This window comes from Musca autumnalis, unplaced genomic scaffold (assembly GCF_047663935.1).
Source record: "Musca autumnalis isolate F117 unplaced genomic scaffold, ASM4766393v1 scaffold_3, whole genome shotgun sequence".
NCBI lineage: Eukaryota > Metazoa > Arthropoda > Insecta > Diptera > Muscidae > Musca > Musca autumnalis.
In genome coordinates this window covers 216,713,712-216,730,690 of record NW_027411866.1, presented here as the reverse complement: position 1 = coordinate 216,730,690, position 16,979 = coordinate 216,713,712, and the positions used below count along the sequence as shown (strand labels likewise).

The following is a 16,979-nucleotide window of genomic DNA, read 5'->3' as shown; positions in this document are numbered from 1 at the left end:
ATTCATGTGGGGTTATGTGTCCGTTTTTCTGGATGTTATGTCCGCTTAGCTTTACGGACATAACTCCCAACGAAGCTTGGAAGTTTTGTAACTCTTTTCTATGCTACCCTAAAACTCAAAAGATCCTAACTTAAATGTAATTCGTAAATTTATACTGAACAGAATGATAACAATCACCAAGCCCTTGGCGGCCCATCGCATACTTTCTACATTATTGACATGCAATTTAATTATGATTTGCCTTTTCTGAATGTCCTAATTGCTCAGTATTTTTATATTTTTTGCAATAAGAAGGTTTATGGAGACGATGTGGTTCTGCTATATGTTTTTGAGGCCGAAATAGTTTGGGAATATTGACTATAATTTGATTCCACTCTTCTTTATGTGTCACTTCCTTTTCATTTAACTACATAAAATTTGTTTTATTCAACACCTAATAACTTTATTTTATCCTCCTTCTATTGCAGGTACCACAAATGATTATGTTGACATTCGATGGCGCTGTCAATTTGAATAACTACGATCATTATTTGAAGATTTTCAATGGCAAACGCAAGAATCCAAATGGCTGTAACATTCGTGGTACATTCTTCTTGTCGCATGAATATAGGTAAGTGTTAATATTGAAAAAAAAAACAAAAGAAATTAAAATACAATTTAGAAAAAATTAAACATTTTATCGAGAACATTTGCCTTATGAATTTTGGCCTATGCTGCGTATGACTGATGTTTACAATTTCGTCAAATCCTCAAATAACTTATACGCTATGGTGTACCAAATGGAAACCATATGTGTGCGGCAATAAGAAAAAGAAACAAAAATTACAATTACAAAGAAATATGTATGTATGTATGTCAATTATAGTGACCACTTGAACAAACACAGCCAAAACAAAATAAAGTTAAATTTTTGTTGAACGCCTTTTTTCAAGCAAATGAATTACTATTTCCATACAAAGACAAAAACAAGAGAAACCCAAAAAAAAAACATTTCGCTAGAAAACAAAAGAGAAAATATTAAAAATATGATTAAATGCATTTTTAAACGCCAAGAGAACAGAAAATAACTATGCGGAAAAAATTTGGAAACACCCCGAGAAAACAAGCAGTCCGAAAATAACTAAAGAACCAAATATTTCATAAATTTTTTTTGGGAATAGCTTTTCTTTGTTTTTTTTTCTGCTTTAACACAGCCTGTTACACCCTCAAAAAACTATGATTTAGTGGCACTTCTTATTTTCTTTGTTTAGTACCACTACTGAATGCTGTTGTTATCTATAGCTTCACTACACTTTATTTGTTTTTATTTTCTATTTCCTTATTTTCTACTCAGCTAGAATTACAGTTGTTATGAAATGAACAACAAAATATCAACGAGAACAACAACACCAACAAAATTAAGTACCAAAAAAATGGCATCTAAAAATGATTTAATTCTATAAATTTTCTCTGTTCTTTATTCTGTAAATGATGCGCTTTTTGTGCCATTTCAGATAAGTGGTCGTTTACATAAAAACCAAAAAATGATTTTAAATGCTTTCAAGTACAATAAATTGTTCTAATTTGTATTCTTCAATCTTCAACTAAAGTCGTTTGTAATTGAATTATGTGAAGAAAGAAAACAAATTGAGAGAATTTTTCTCTTTAATTTTAATTTAATTGGTTTAGTGAGTATGTGTGAGTGTGTGTTTTTGCAGGTTTTGTTAATTAAAACATAAAAATAGCTCTCAAAGAAGGAAGTTTAAAGTTGTAATAAATATTTCTTGGAAGGATACTTGAAAGAAAAGCATCAAGCATGCAATGTGTTGGGTCAATGTTCATCAATAATATAAAGCTTATATGTATGTTCGTATTAAAGGAAATCCGACTTATATTTATGTATATAACTGTGATAATACTTGTTCCCACAAACATCACATTAGTGGTAAGGAAAACTTCCCCAATATATACAAATGAACGCACCCCGATTGTTGGATAATTAATTTATATATCCGAGATCGAGGATAATAATTTTATCCACGTTTGTGGATAATAATTTTATTCACATTTCGGTACAACTAACTTATCTCCGTTCGTTGATAATAAGTTGATCCACGTGTGTTGATAATAAATTTATCCACGTTTGTGGATAATAAATTTATCCACGTTTGTGGATAATAAATTTATCCACGTTTGTGGATAATAAATTTATCCACGTTTGTGGATAATAAATTTATCCACGTTTGTGGATAATAAATTTATCCACGTTTGTGGATAATAAATGTATCCATGTTTGTGGATAATAAATGTATCCACGTTTGTGGATAATAAATGTATCCACGTTTGTGGATAATAAATTTATCCACGTTTGTGGATAATAAATTTATCCACGTTTGTGGATAATAAATTTATCCACGTTTGTGGATAATAAATTTATCCACGTTTGTGGATAATAAATTTATCCACGTTTGTGGATAATAAATTTACCCACGTTTGTGGATAATAAATTTATCCACGGTTGTGGATAATACATTTATAATAAATCTATCCACGTTTGTGGATAATAAATTTATCCACATTTGTGGAAAATAATTTTATCCACATTTGGGTACAACTAATTTATCTCCGTTCGTTGATGATAAGTTTATCCACGTGTGTTGATAATAAATTTATCCACGATTGTGGATAAACAATTTATACACGTTTAAGGATAATTAATTTATCCACATTTGTGGATAAAAAATTTATCCAGGTTTGTGGATAATAAATCTATAATAAATTTATCACCGTTTGTGGATAATAAATTTATCCCCGTTTGTGGATAATAAATTTATCCACGTTTATGTGTTATAAATTAATCCACATTTGTGGATAATAAATTTATCCACAATTGTGGATAAATAATAAATTTATGCACTTTTGTGGATAATAAATTTATCCACTTTTGTGGATAAAAAATTTATTACGAATTTGTCCACCTTTGTGGGAAATAAATTTATCCACGTTTGTGGATAATAAATTTATCCACGTTTGTGGATAATAAATTTATCCACGTTCGTGGATAATAAATTTATCCACGTTTGTGGATAATAAATGTATCCACGTTTGTGGATAATAAATTTATCCACGTTTGTGGATAATAAATTTATCCACGTTTGTGGATAATAAATTTATCCACGTTTGTGGATAATAAATTTATCCACGTTTGTGGATAATAAATTTATCCACATTTATGGATAATAAATTTATCCACGATTGTGGATAATACATTTGTAATAAATTTATCCACGATTGTGGATAATACATTTGTAATAAATTTATCCACGTTTGTGGATAATAAATTTTTAATAAATATATCCACGTTTGTGGATAATAAATTTATTTATGTTTGTGGATAATAAATTTATCCACGTTTGTGGGTAATAAATTTTTAATAAATATATCCACGTTTGTGGATAATAAATTTATTCTTGTTTGTGGATAATAAATTTATCCACGTTTGTGGATAATAAACTTATAATAAATTTATACTCGTTTCTGGATAAACGCATAATAATTTATCCACGTTTGTGGATAATAAACTTATAATAAATTTATACTCGTTTCTGGATAAACGCATAATAATTTATCCACGTTTATGGATAATAAACTTATGATAAATGTATCCACGTTTCTGGATAATAAACGCATTATAAATTATCCACGTTTATGGATAATTAATTTATAATAAATTTCCAACGTTTATTTATTTATCTACGTTTGTGGATAATAAATTAATAATAAATTTATACACGTTTGTGAATAATAAATGTATTATAAAGTTATCCACGTTTGTGGATAATACATTTATCCACGTTTGTGGATAATAAATTAATAATAAATTTATCCACGTTTGTGGATAATAAATTAATAATAAATTTATCCACGTTTGTGGATAATAAATTTACCCACGTTTGTGGATAATAAATTTATCCACATTTGTGGATAATAAATTTATCCACGTTTGTGAATAATAAATTTATCCACATTTGTGGATAATAAATTTATCCACATTTGTGGATAATAAATTTATCCACATTTGTGGATAATAAATTTATCCACGTTTGTGGATAATAAATTTATCCACGTTTGTGGATAATAAATTTATCCACGTTTGTGGATAATTAATTTATCCACGTTTGTGGATAATAAATTTATCCACGTTTGTGGATAATAAATTTATCCACGTTTGTGGATAATAAATTTATCCACGTTTGTGGATAATAAATTTATCCACGTTTGTGGATAATAAATTTATCCACGTTTGTGGATAATAAATTTATCCACGTTTGTGGATAATAAATTTATCCACGTTTGTGGATAATAAATTTATCCACGTTTGTGGATAATAAATTTATCCACGTTTGTGTATAATAAATTTATCCACATTTGTGGATAATAAAATTATCCGTGATTGTGGATAAATAATAAATTTATCCACGATTGTGGATAAATAATAAATTTATCCACGATTGTGGATAAATAATAAATTTATCCACGATTGTGGATAAATAATAAATTTATCCACGATTGTGGATAAATAATAAATTTATCCACGATTGTGGATATATAATAAATTTATCCACGATTGTGGATAAATAATAAATTGATCCACTTTTGTGGATAAAAAATTTATAATGAATTTATCCACCTTTGTGGGAAATAAATTTATGCACGTTTGTGGATAATAAATTTATCCACGTTTGTGGATAATAAATTTATCCACGTTTGTGGATAATAAATTTATCTACGTTTGTGGATAATAAATTTATCCACGTTTGTGGATAATAAATTTATCCACGGTTGTGGATAAAACATTTATATAAAATTTATCCACGTTTGTGGATAATAAATGTATCCACGATTATGGATAATAAATGTATCCACGTTTGTGGATAATAAATTTATCCACTTGTGTGGGTAATAAATTTATCCACGTTTTGGATAATATATTTATCCACGTTTGTGTATAATAAATTTATCCACATTTGTGGATAATAAAATTATCCGTGATTGTGGATAAATAATAAATTTATCCACGGTTGTGGATAAATAATAAATTTATCCACGATTGTGGATATATAATAAATTTATCCACGATTGTGGATAAATAATAAATTGATCCACTTTTGTGGATAAAAAATTTATAATGAATTTATCCACCTTTGTGGGAAATAAATTTATGCACGTTTGTGGATAATAAATTTATCCACGTTTGTGGATAATAAATTTATCCACGTTTGTGGATAATAAATTTATCTACGTTTGTGGATAATAAATTTATCCACGTTTGTGGATAATAAATTTATCCACGTTTGTGGATAATAAATTTTTCCACGTTTGTGTATATTACATTTATAATAAATTTATCCACGTTTGTGGATAATAAATTTATCCACGTTTGTGAATAATAAATTTATCCACGTTTGTGGATAATAAATTTATCCACGTTTGTGGATAATAAATTTATCCACGTTTGTGGATAATAAATTTATCCACGTTTGTGGATAATAAATTTATCCACGTTTGTGGATAATAAATTTATCCACGTTTGTGGATAATAAATTTATCCACGGTTGTGGATAAAACATTTATATAAAATTTATCCACGTTTGTGGATAATAAATGTATCCACGATTATGGATAATAAATGTATCTACGTTTGTGGATAATAAATTTATCCACTTGTGTGGGTAATAAATTTATCCACGTTTTGGATAATATATTTATCCACGTTTGTGTATAATAAATTTATCCACGATTGTGGATAAATAATAAATTGATCCACTTTTGTGGATAAAAAATTTATAATGAATTTATCCACCTTTGTGGGAAATAAATTTATGCATGTTTGTGGATAATAAATTTATCCACGTTTGTGGATAATAAATTTATCCACGTTTGTGGGAAATAAATTTATGCACGTTTGTGGATAATAAATTTATCCACGTTTGTGGATAATAAATTTATCCACGTTTGTGGATAATAAATTTATCTACGTTTGTGGATAATAAATTTATCCACGTTTGTGGATAATAAATTTATCCACGTTTGTGAATAATAAATTTATCCACGTTTGTGTATATTACATTTATAATAAATTTATCCACGTTTGTGGATAATAAATTTATCCACGTTTGTGAATAATAAATTTATCCACGTTTGTGGATAATAAATTTATCCACGTTTGTGGATAATAAATTTATCCACGTTTGTGGATAATAAATTTATCCACGTTTGTGGATAATAAATTTATCCACGGTTGTGTATAAAACATTTATATAAAATTTATCCACGTTTGTGGATAATAAATGTATCCACGATTATGGATAATAAATGTATCCACGTTTGTGGATAATAAATTTATCCACTTGTGTGGGTAATAAATTTATCCACGTTTTGGATAATATATTTATCCACGTTTGTGTATAATAAATTTATCCACATTTGTGGATAATAAATTTATCCGTGATTGTGGATAAATAATAAATTTATCCACGATTGTGAATAAATAATAAATTTATCCACGATTGTGGATAAATAATAAATTTATCCACGATTGTGGATATATAATAAATTTATCCACGATTGTGGATAAATAATAAATTGATCCACTTTTGTGGATAAAAAATTTATAATGAATTTATCCACCATTGTGGGAAATAAATTTATCCACGTTTGTGGATAATAAATTTATCCACGTTTGTGGATAATAAATTTATCCACGTTTGTGGATAATAAATTTATCCACGTTTGTGAATAATAAATTTATTCACGTTTGTGGATAATAAATTTATCCACGTGTGTGGATAATAAATTTATCCACGTTTGTGTATAATAAATTTATCCACATTTGTGGATAATAAATTTATCCACGATTGTGGATAAATAATAAATTTATCCACGATTGTGGATAATAAATTTATCCACGTTTGCGGATAATAAATTTTTATTAAAGTTATCCACGTTTGTGGATAATAAATTTATAATAAAATTATCCACATTTGTGGATAATAAATTTATCCACGTTTGTGGATAATAAATTTTTAATAAATTTATCCACGTTTGTGGATAATAAATTTTTAATAAATTTATCCACGTTTGTGGATAATAAATTTCATCCAGGTTTGTGTATAACAAATTTATAAAAAAAATATCCACGTTTGTGGATAATAAATTTATAATAAAATTATCCACGTTTGTGGATAATGAATTTATCAACGTTTGTGGATAATAAATTTATAATAAAATTATCCACATTTGTGGATAATAAATTTATAATAAAATTATCCACGTTTGTGGATAATAAATTTATAATAAAATTATCCACGTTTGTGGATAATAAATTTTTAATAAATTTATCCACGTTTGTGGATAATAAATTTCATCCAGGTTTGTGTATAACAAATTTATAAAAAAAATATCCACGTTTGTGGATAATAAATTTATAAAAAAAATATCCACGTTTGTGGATAATAAATTTATAATAAAATTATCCACGTTTGTGAATAATGAATTTATCCACGTTTGTGGATAATAAATTTATAATAAAATTATCCACATTTGTGGATAATAAATTTATAATAAAATTATCCACGTTTGTGGATAATAAATTCGTCCACGTTTGTGGATAATAAATTTATAATAAAATTATCCACGTTTGTGGATAATAAATTTATCCACGTTTGTGGATAATAAATTTATAATAAAATTATCCACGTTTGTGGATAATAAATTTATCCACGTTTGTGGATAATAAATTTATCCAAGTTTGTGGATAATAAATTTATCCAGGTTTGTGGATAATAAATTTATCCAGGTTTGTGGATAATAAATTTATCCACGTTTGTGGATAATAAATTTATCCACGTTTGTGGATAATAAATTTATCCACGTTTGTGGATAATAAATTTATCCACGTTTGTGGATAATAAATTTAGCCACGTTTGTGTATAATAAATTTATCCACGTTTGTGGATAAAATATATTTATAATAAATTTATCCACGTTTGTGGATAATATATTTATAATAAATTTATCCACGTTTGTGGATAATATATTTATAATAAATTATAGCACGATTGTGAATAAAAAAAATCTAATAAATTTATTCACGTTTGTGGATAATACATCCAAAATAAATTTATCCACGTTTGTTGATAAAAAATTTATTATAAATTTTTTCCACTTTTGTGGATATAACATTTATAATAAATTTATCCACATTGATGAATTTGAATGTTAGTCTCGGATAATAAATGTATCCTCTTTATCCACTAACGTAGATAATAAATCGATTTCTTGATAACTTTTTCTTTGAGTTTTCAAAAAACAATTTTTGTTTATCAACCTAAAAAGCATTCCATCAAAATGCTTCTCTAGTTTTTTGTTTATATAAATAAAGTGCATCTAAAAGAAGATGGTATCTGGAAATGTGTGCCTGCACGTAATTTAATTTCTAAACTAAACCACAATACAGCTCAGCTACAACTTGCTCATCACCCGGCCAATCTATCTGCGAAAAGTGTTTGGCAAATAAAAATAAAAAGGAAGAGTTTTTTTTTCATTTCGCCATTGTTTTCATTTCTCAAAAAGTTTTCAATATCTTAGGTAACGAATTGGGCTTCTTTTTATCCTGAACCAAAAAGTTTGTTCAAAAGTTGTCAGTTAGGGATGACAATGATAGAATTTTTTATTCCTTATTTTAAATACCAATATTTCCAATATATGGTCGGCTCCAACAACTCAGAGAAGGAAAAAACGAGAATGATTTGTTTTCTTTGTACGATGACAAGCTCAACCACCTTGGTCACATGCCTAAAACGCTTCTACAAGTCGCTTTTAAAGATACACCTCTAGGACAGTAGGTCCCGTATCATTGAGCTAATGTGAGTCGGGTTGTATTCAGGAGAATTCTTGCTTGTCCCTGCGCGATTGTATGGGAATAACTTCAAGATGGAAAAACTTCCAAATGTATATATTTTTCCATGATTTATGTATATTTCACATGACGATGGCTGTAAATCTGATAAGGTTGGTGCCAGATTTCTTGGCATGACTACCCTATCCTCTCTATCTTTTTACCAAAAACACCAACTGCCACTGCAGCCAAAGAACAATAATCCAAAATCTTGCCACCAACTGAAAAATTTGCAATTTCATTATAATCAAACTGAAGTGTATTCAAATAACACCCAACAAAAACAATAGCGAAAACGTACGAAAACAGGCATGAATAATGTGAAATACAAAAACCAAAGTAACCGCCAAACAATATTTTTGCAATGTCTGTCTGTGTGTCGTTGCACCAACACCACCTTCACGCTAACAAATATAATTAACAATATTGCTTTCCTCCGCTCACCTCAAAAACGAAATAAAAAAATTCAAAAATTCTATTGTTCAAGGTGGAGAAATTATTTCTTGTTGGTCAAATTAACAAAACCAACAAAGAGGAGAAAAAAACCAACGAACGAATAAACGAAAATGCAAAAAGCCAAAAGCATAAAATTTGATTATGAATAGATAACTGGAAAATATTACCACAAAACAAATTGTTCTCGCCAAAAACAAATGCCACCACCATACACGATGTATTTGTTGGGGGGTAGTGGTGGAGTTATATATTCTACTCTTTGTAGGGGAGTGCAATGGAGTTGTTGTTGATGTTGTCTTGTTGAATGAAATCATTTGAGTGTAAAATATGTTGCAGATGTTGAAAAGCATAGAAAATTAGTTGAATGTTATTATTGTTGACTATAGTTGTGTTTTAAGATGTGGATGACTCTAAGGTCCACAAACAATTGGAACAATGGTTTAATTTGTATGTAAATTTCTTTCTCGCTTTTTACTTTGGAAGATGTCTGCAAATATGAAAGCGAGAAATTTTGGTGGTGTTATGATATTTCGATTAGAATTTAAAATGAGAACAAAACAGACCAGGATTATGTGAAGGTTTTTAAAAGTATCCACCCAGGTAAACCCGTGGATTTTAGTTATTTTTCAAAGGACCCAAAAAGCTCAATTCTTATGGGTACCAAGAGCCAGAGTTATGTAGGGCTATCATTTTAATGATTTTTTTACAGGTGTTATGGCAAAGAATATCCATGCGATATGTAGAGTATGAATATCTAGTAAAGACTATGACATACCAATTATAAAATGCCCGAGTTTACATTGTCCCTGATGAGCAAATTAATCTTAAAATATTGACAAGTGGTAGGTATTGATGACCAACGAAATTCATTTAAGCGAAGTTTTATTAAAGATTCTATTTAATGATAGACAATTAAAGGTTTAATTAAATGTGAATGTCTGCTTATGGCCCCAATATTATAATTTTCCCTTTGTTATTAATCAGAAATTTCGAACAGCTTTCTTGTTATCTTAATGTTATATCGTTTAATTTAGAAGCGGACATCCTAAGCATTAACTTTTATTATACATTTTATATATTTAAAACCCTTTGAAGGTAGTGAGCTAACATGTGCCGCGCGTTCAACCATAAGAACGTTTAAAACTTGGGTTTGGACGTCGGGTTAGTAACCATTCCCTAGAAAAACAGCCTACTATGAAAAAAAAAGAAAAGAAAAGAAAAACAAACCCCTCTGCGAATCTGCACCTAAAATGTTCGCACTCTTTATAGAGAAGGTGCAGTTTACGTATTGGCAGATGTACTTGAAAATTACAAGGCCGACATTACTTCCATACAGGAAATACGATAGAACGGAAAAGGCGTCACAACAACACCTAAAGGTGACGAACTGTATTATAGCTGCCATGACACAAAGCATGAGTTTGGTTGCGAATTTGTAGTTGGTCGGAGGTTAAAACATCTGGTCTCCAGCTTCACCCCAGTGAATGAAAGACTCGCTACAATTCGATTAAAAGCAAAATTCTTCAACATCAGTTTTATTTGCGCTCATGCTAAAACTGAAGACAAGGACGAACAGACCAAAGATATATTTTACGAGCGCTTAGAAGAAACTTATGACCATTGCCCTGTCCATTACATTAAAATTATACTAGGCGATTTTAATGACAAAATTGGAAAGGAGAATATCTTTGGCCCAACAGACGGGAAATTCAGTCTTCACAGTGAAAAATCTGACAATGATATGAGGCTGATAGACTTTCAGCTGAAAGAAACATGGTAGTTAGCAGTACCAGATTTAAGCATCTCGATATTCATAAGGGCAACTGGCCCTCGCCAGATCAAAGAACACGAAATCAAATTGATCACGTTGTGATAGATGGAAGACATGCATCAAGCGTGTTGGATGTACGATCGTTCCGAGGTGCAAACATAGACTCGGACCACTACCTTCTTGCAGCAAATGTATTTCTCAATCAAAGCACTCCTCAGCCCGATAACATATGAGGACAATGGAAAAACATTGCCCACTCCATGCAAACAGCTGCAAAATCAGTACTTGGATACCAGAGACCTCCACCAAGGAATCCATGGTATGAACAGGAGTGTCGAGCTGGTACCGAAGAGAAAAATGCGGCATATAGGTCTACTTTATAATCAGTAGCGCACGAGAGAGGTATCAGGAGAAAAGGAGGGAGGAGAAACGTCTTTTCCGCAGGAAAAAGAGAGAGATGGAAAAGCCGGAGTGTAAACAAATCCAGATTTACAGGAGGCAGAATGAAGTCCGAAAATTCTACCAAAGAGTGAAACATCAAACTGATGGCTTTGGAACTGGCACATCCTCCTGTAGAGACCAGCAAGGTAATCTGGTAACTGATACAGATAGTGTGCTAAGGATATGGAAAGAGCATTTTTTCAAACTGTTGGTATCCAATAGTAGAGAAATCGACGAAGATACCACAGATCCAATCCCAGAAGATGGTATTGAATATATACCAGCCGGCCAAGATAAGAAAAAGACAGCAATAAATCGGCTGAAGAATAATAAGGAGCAGGAGCCGATGACCTACCAGCCGAGCTGTTTAAAACCGGAGGCGACACGCTGATAAGGTGTATGCATCAGCTAGTTAGCTCTAGCTGGCAGGAAGAACGCATACCCGACGATTGGAACCTGAGCATCATGTGTCCCGTCCATAAGAAAGGAGATAAGATTTTATGCACCAACTATAGGGGTATAAGTATTCACCCTATCGCCTACAAGATAGTGTCAGAGATATTGTGCCAACGACTAAAGCCCATGGTCAACGAAATAATTGGACCATACCAATCCGGCTTTATACCTGGCAAGTCCACCATTGACCAGATATTTACCCTGCGTCAAATCCTGGAGAATACCCAAGAGAGAATACAGATCGACACCTACCACCTTTTTGTCGATTATAAAGCAGCCTTCGGCAGCCCGCTGCGTTCAAAGCTATTCCAAGCCATATCTGAATTTGGTATCCCCGCAAAGCTCATTCGGCTTTGTAAAACGATTCTAACTGACACAAGATCTTCAGTTAAAATAGGAAAGAACCTCTCCGAAGAGTTTTGTACCAAAAGAGGTTTCAGGCAAAGGTTATTCCAGAGGCAAACGCCAAAAGAAGTGGCACAATCTAGTCAAATGTTACTTGTTTTTGCTGATGATATAGACACCCTGGGACGATCAGTAAAAGAAGTAACCGATACCCTTATGAAGGGCGAAGGAGAATCTGCTAAATGGTGTCGACGCCCAATGCGTCCATTAAGATCGGACCAACTGTTGAAGATGGTTCCTATAATTTTGAGGTAGTAAAAGACTTCGTCTACCTCGGCATCTCCGTAAACACAACAAACGACATCAGTTGTGAAATAAAAAGAAGAATTGTATTGGCCAACAGATGCTACTTTGCCTAAAGTAAGCATTTCAAAAACAAAGCCACAGCTCGTCAAACAAAAATAATGCTTTACAAAACACTGATACATACAACCCGTGCTGATGTATGGTTCCGAAGCCTGGGTACTTGCGAAAACAGATAAGGTAGTGCTTGGCGTGTTTGAGAGAAACATTGTTCGAAAGACCTACGGACGAATCTGTGTTGTCGGTGAATATCAACGTGGTATGAACCACGAGCTGTATCTCCTATACAACGACATCAATATAGTTAAACGTATCGAGATGCAGCGATTGCGTTGGCTAGGCCATATCATTAGAATGAGCGATGATGAACCCGCTAAAAAGGCGTATAAATTCGAGCCACATGGCGGTGCACGCAGAATTGGCAGGCCAAAGAATAGATGGCGCAAACAAGTAGATGAAGAGATGACAAGCCGCGGTATTCCAGAAACCGAAGCAGTAAAAAGAGAGAATTGGAGATCTTTTCTTAGTTCGGTCTATGGAACAAATGTTCTGTAATGGGCCAGCTAAGTAAGTAAGTTTATATTTTTAACACCTCCCTACGAAAGGTTTCCACCATGTTACAGTTGTAAGCACGTCCGCTTTGCACTCAGAAGGTTTGCGGTTCAATCCCTGACCAAACCATCAAAATTTCGGCTGTGACAAATCCCCTCAATGTAATGCTGGCTTACATTTCCTGAGTATTTCAGCAACTAAAAAAACTTTAGACTCGGCAGTAAAAAGTAGGTCCCATATCATTGAGCCAATATGCATCAGCGTCATTGTTTGTATGTATGTACGACGTACAAAATAAATATTGAAAAAAAAACAAAAAACATTATATTTTTGAAAATTATGAGAAATTTAATTATAGTTTTTTGTGGGGGTTTTGAGATTTAAACGACTATAAACTAGCCATTTGTTAACCGATTTAAAAAAATAATAACGTGTTCGAAAGATATAATTCACACCCTTAAAAGGAAGAAGGATCAATAGAAATCCGTTGTGAAAAAAAGAAGATATGCCCGTTTAAATTTGAAGATGTAAGAAACCCAAATTTTCACTGCTTTAACCGTTATACAAAAAAAAAACGAAGTGACCCAAACGAACTAAAGGCATTTTCGTTCTCCATTGATTTCAAAACGATAGAGTTTTGCATCAGATTTTTTTTCTGGCCAACTTTTGTAGCACAGTGCCATTTATCGACATTTTCCCAAAAGTTTGCACTTTTTCAAGGCCAAAACCGGCTGAAGGAGCATTGCAATGCTTTTGCGATGTATAAGAGAGTTCTTAATTATTGTCTTGGCTACAATTTTTGTCTTTGTGTTAGATCGACAATCTCAATGGTTTGGCCGTTATAAGCCAAAATGTCAAAAAAACGTGGATAAAAACTTAAAGTCAAAATCGGGAGGCTCGATTTTCACCATAGACATATGGTCTAGTGGCCTTTTTTGCTCAGTTCAATCCCAGGAATCAGAAACGCGAAGGGCCTTTTAAGGTTTTCAAATTCCACCGGCCTAATGTACGTCCATAAGGCATAAAATTAAATTTAAGTATGACTCCCTTAACAATGGTAATTATGCTAATTTTTTTCTTTTTAAGAAGTTTATTTTCTGCTGCAGCAGGTTTTCAATGGGATTAAAGACTTTCACTTTTGGACAGGTACGAGTTCCCAATTTCAACGCTAACACGCCGTGACAACACTTTTTTTCCTGTGTTTTTCAACCCAACCTGGCTCAGCTGATTTTATTTTTCATTTGCCTTTTTAGGCAAAGATCATTTTTAGTATATTTTTATACCCTACACCACTATGTGGTAAGGGGTATTATGTGTTAGTGCATTTGTATGTAACATACAAAAGGAAGCGAGATAGACCCATAGTTCCTTCTAGGGATATACATAGAATCACTTTCTGAGTCGATTTATGCATGTCCGTCCGTCCGTCCGTCCGTCCGTCCGTTCGCAACATACAGGTCGCATTTGTTGACCGATTTCGCTGAAAATTGGGGAATACCATTTTTTTAGCCGTCGGAAGATCAAGTTCGAAGATGGGATATCTCGGTCCACGTTTTGGTATAGCCCCCATATAACGGTACCCCCCGATTTACGGTATTTTGACGTTTTCAGCTACATTTTCAGACCGATTTGGCTATAATTTGACATTTAGGGTTCTTAAGTGTCAATAAACATATATAATAAAACTTGTGGACATAGGTCCACGTTTTGGTATAGCCCCCATATAACGGTACCCCCCGATTTGCGGTATTTTGACGTTTTTAGCTACATTTTCAGACCGATTTAGCTATAACTTGACATTTAGGGTTCTTAAGTATCAATAAACTTATATAACAAAAGTTGTGGACATAGGTCCACGTTTTGGTATAGCCCCCATATAACGGTACCCCCCAATTTACGGTATTTTGACGTTTTTAGCTACATTTTCAGACCGATGTAGCTATAATTTAACATTTAGGGTTCTTAAGTTTCAATAAACTTATATAACAAAAGTTGTGGACATAGGTCCCCGTTTTGGTATAGCCCCCATATAACGGTGCCCCCCGATTTACGGTGTTTTGATGTTTTTAGCTACATTTTCAGACCCATATAGCTATAATTTGACATTTAGGGTTCTTAAGTGTCAATAAACTTATATAACAAAAGTTGTGGACATAGGTCCACGTTTTGGTATAGCCCCCATATAACGGTACCCTCCGATTTTCGGTATTTTGACGTTTTTAGCTACATTTTCAGACCGATGTAGCTATAATTTGACATTTAGGGTTCTTAAATGTCAATAAACTTATATAACAAAAGTTGTGGACATAGGTCCACGTTTCGGTATAGCCCCCATATAACGGTACCCCCGATTTACGGTATTTTGACAGTTTTAGCTACATTTTCAGACCGATTTAGCTATATTTTGACACTTAGGGTTCTTAAGTGTCAATAAACTTATATAACCAAACTTGTGGATATAGGTCCACGTTTTGGTATAGCCCCCATATAACGGTACCCCCGATTTGCGGTGTTTTGACGTTTGTAGCTACATTTTCAGACCGATGTAGCTATAATTTGACATTTAAATTTATTAGGTCGATAAATAAATGTACCAAATTATATCGAAATCGGTTCAGATTTGGATATAGCTCCCATATATTTTTCCGCCGATTTGGCGTATTTGCTGCACCAAACACGCTATATACGTCCGATTTTGATGAAATTTTGAATGTGTAACTGAATTCGGTCTCAAAATAAATGTCCCAAACTACATCGAAATCGGTTCATATTTGGATATAGCTCCCAAATATATTTTCGGCCGATTTGACGTATTTGCTGAAAACACGCTATTTACGTGCAATTTTGATGAAATTTGGAATGTGTGACTGAATTTAGTCTAGAAATAAGTGTAACAACTTATATCGAAATCGGTTCAGAGTTGGATATAGCTCCTATGTATATTTTCGCCCGCTCTGTCTAATTTTGATGAAATTTGGGATGTGTATATATATAAATCAGTTCAAATTGATACATATCTCCTATATTTTACATATTCACAGTGGTGTAGGGTATCATATAGTCGGCCCCGCCCGACTATGATCCTTTCCTTACTGGTTTTAAATTAAATTCTCGTTGGAGTCGAGCTTCCGGATCAATAATGCAAATGAATCGTCGAATCGTGGGATTTCCTTTTTCATTTGCATTATTGATCAGGAAGCTCGGCTCCAACGAGAAATTAATTAAAAATTTAATACTAAAAAATGGTCTTCGCCTAAAAAGGCACAATTTTGAAATAAAAAATAAAATCAGCTGAGCCAGGCTGTGGGTTGAACCCACATCCTTAAAAAGCACAGGAAAAAAGTGTTGTCACGGCGAAGACGTAACCCACAAAATCAAAACTTTACAGGAGCAACAAAAAACGTTATAAAATTAAAAATTGTTTTATAGAATATAATTCTTATGATGGCGAGTATTCGGGATATTATCAATCCTATACGAATGGGAGTAATAAATTAAACCAAAACAGCGGAAACGCTCTGTTTTGGGATCCGTCATTACAACAAAATCTGCAATATTATCCCATTTTCCGAAATGCCATTTCTTGGATGGGATCGTTGTTTTTGAACGTAGAAGCTTGAAATTTTGCCAGAGCATGTATTTTAACTTTATGTATCA

At 32.1% G+C, this 16,979-nt stretch overlaps 1 protein-coding gene across 1 annotated transcript in view; it reads left to right on the top strand.

The window, feature by feature from the left end:
- Nucleotides 1–16,979, top strand: part of Cda4 (chitin deacetylase Cda4) — a 164,125-nt gene that overhangs the window by 113,441 nt on the left and 33,705 nt on the right. The window contains exon 5 of the mRNA XM_073976766.1: nt 468–610. Within this exon, the coding sequence (XP_073832867.1) occupies nt 468–610 (143 nt within the window). The remainder of the gene's footprint in view (nt 1–467; nt 611–16,979) is intronic.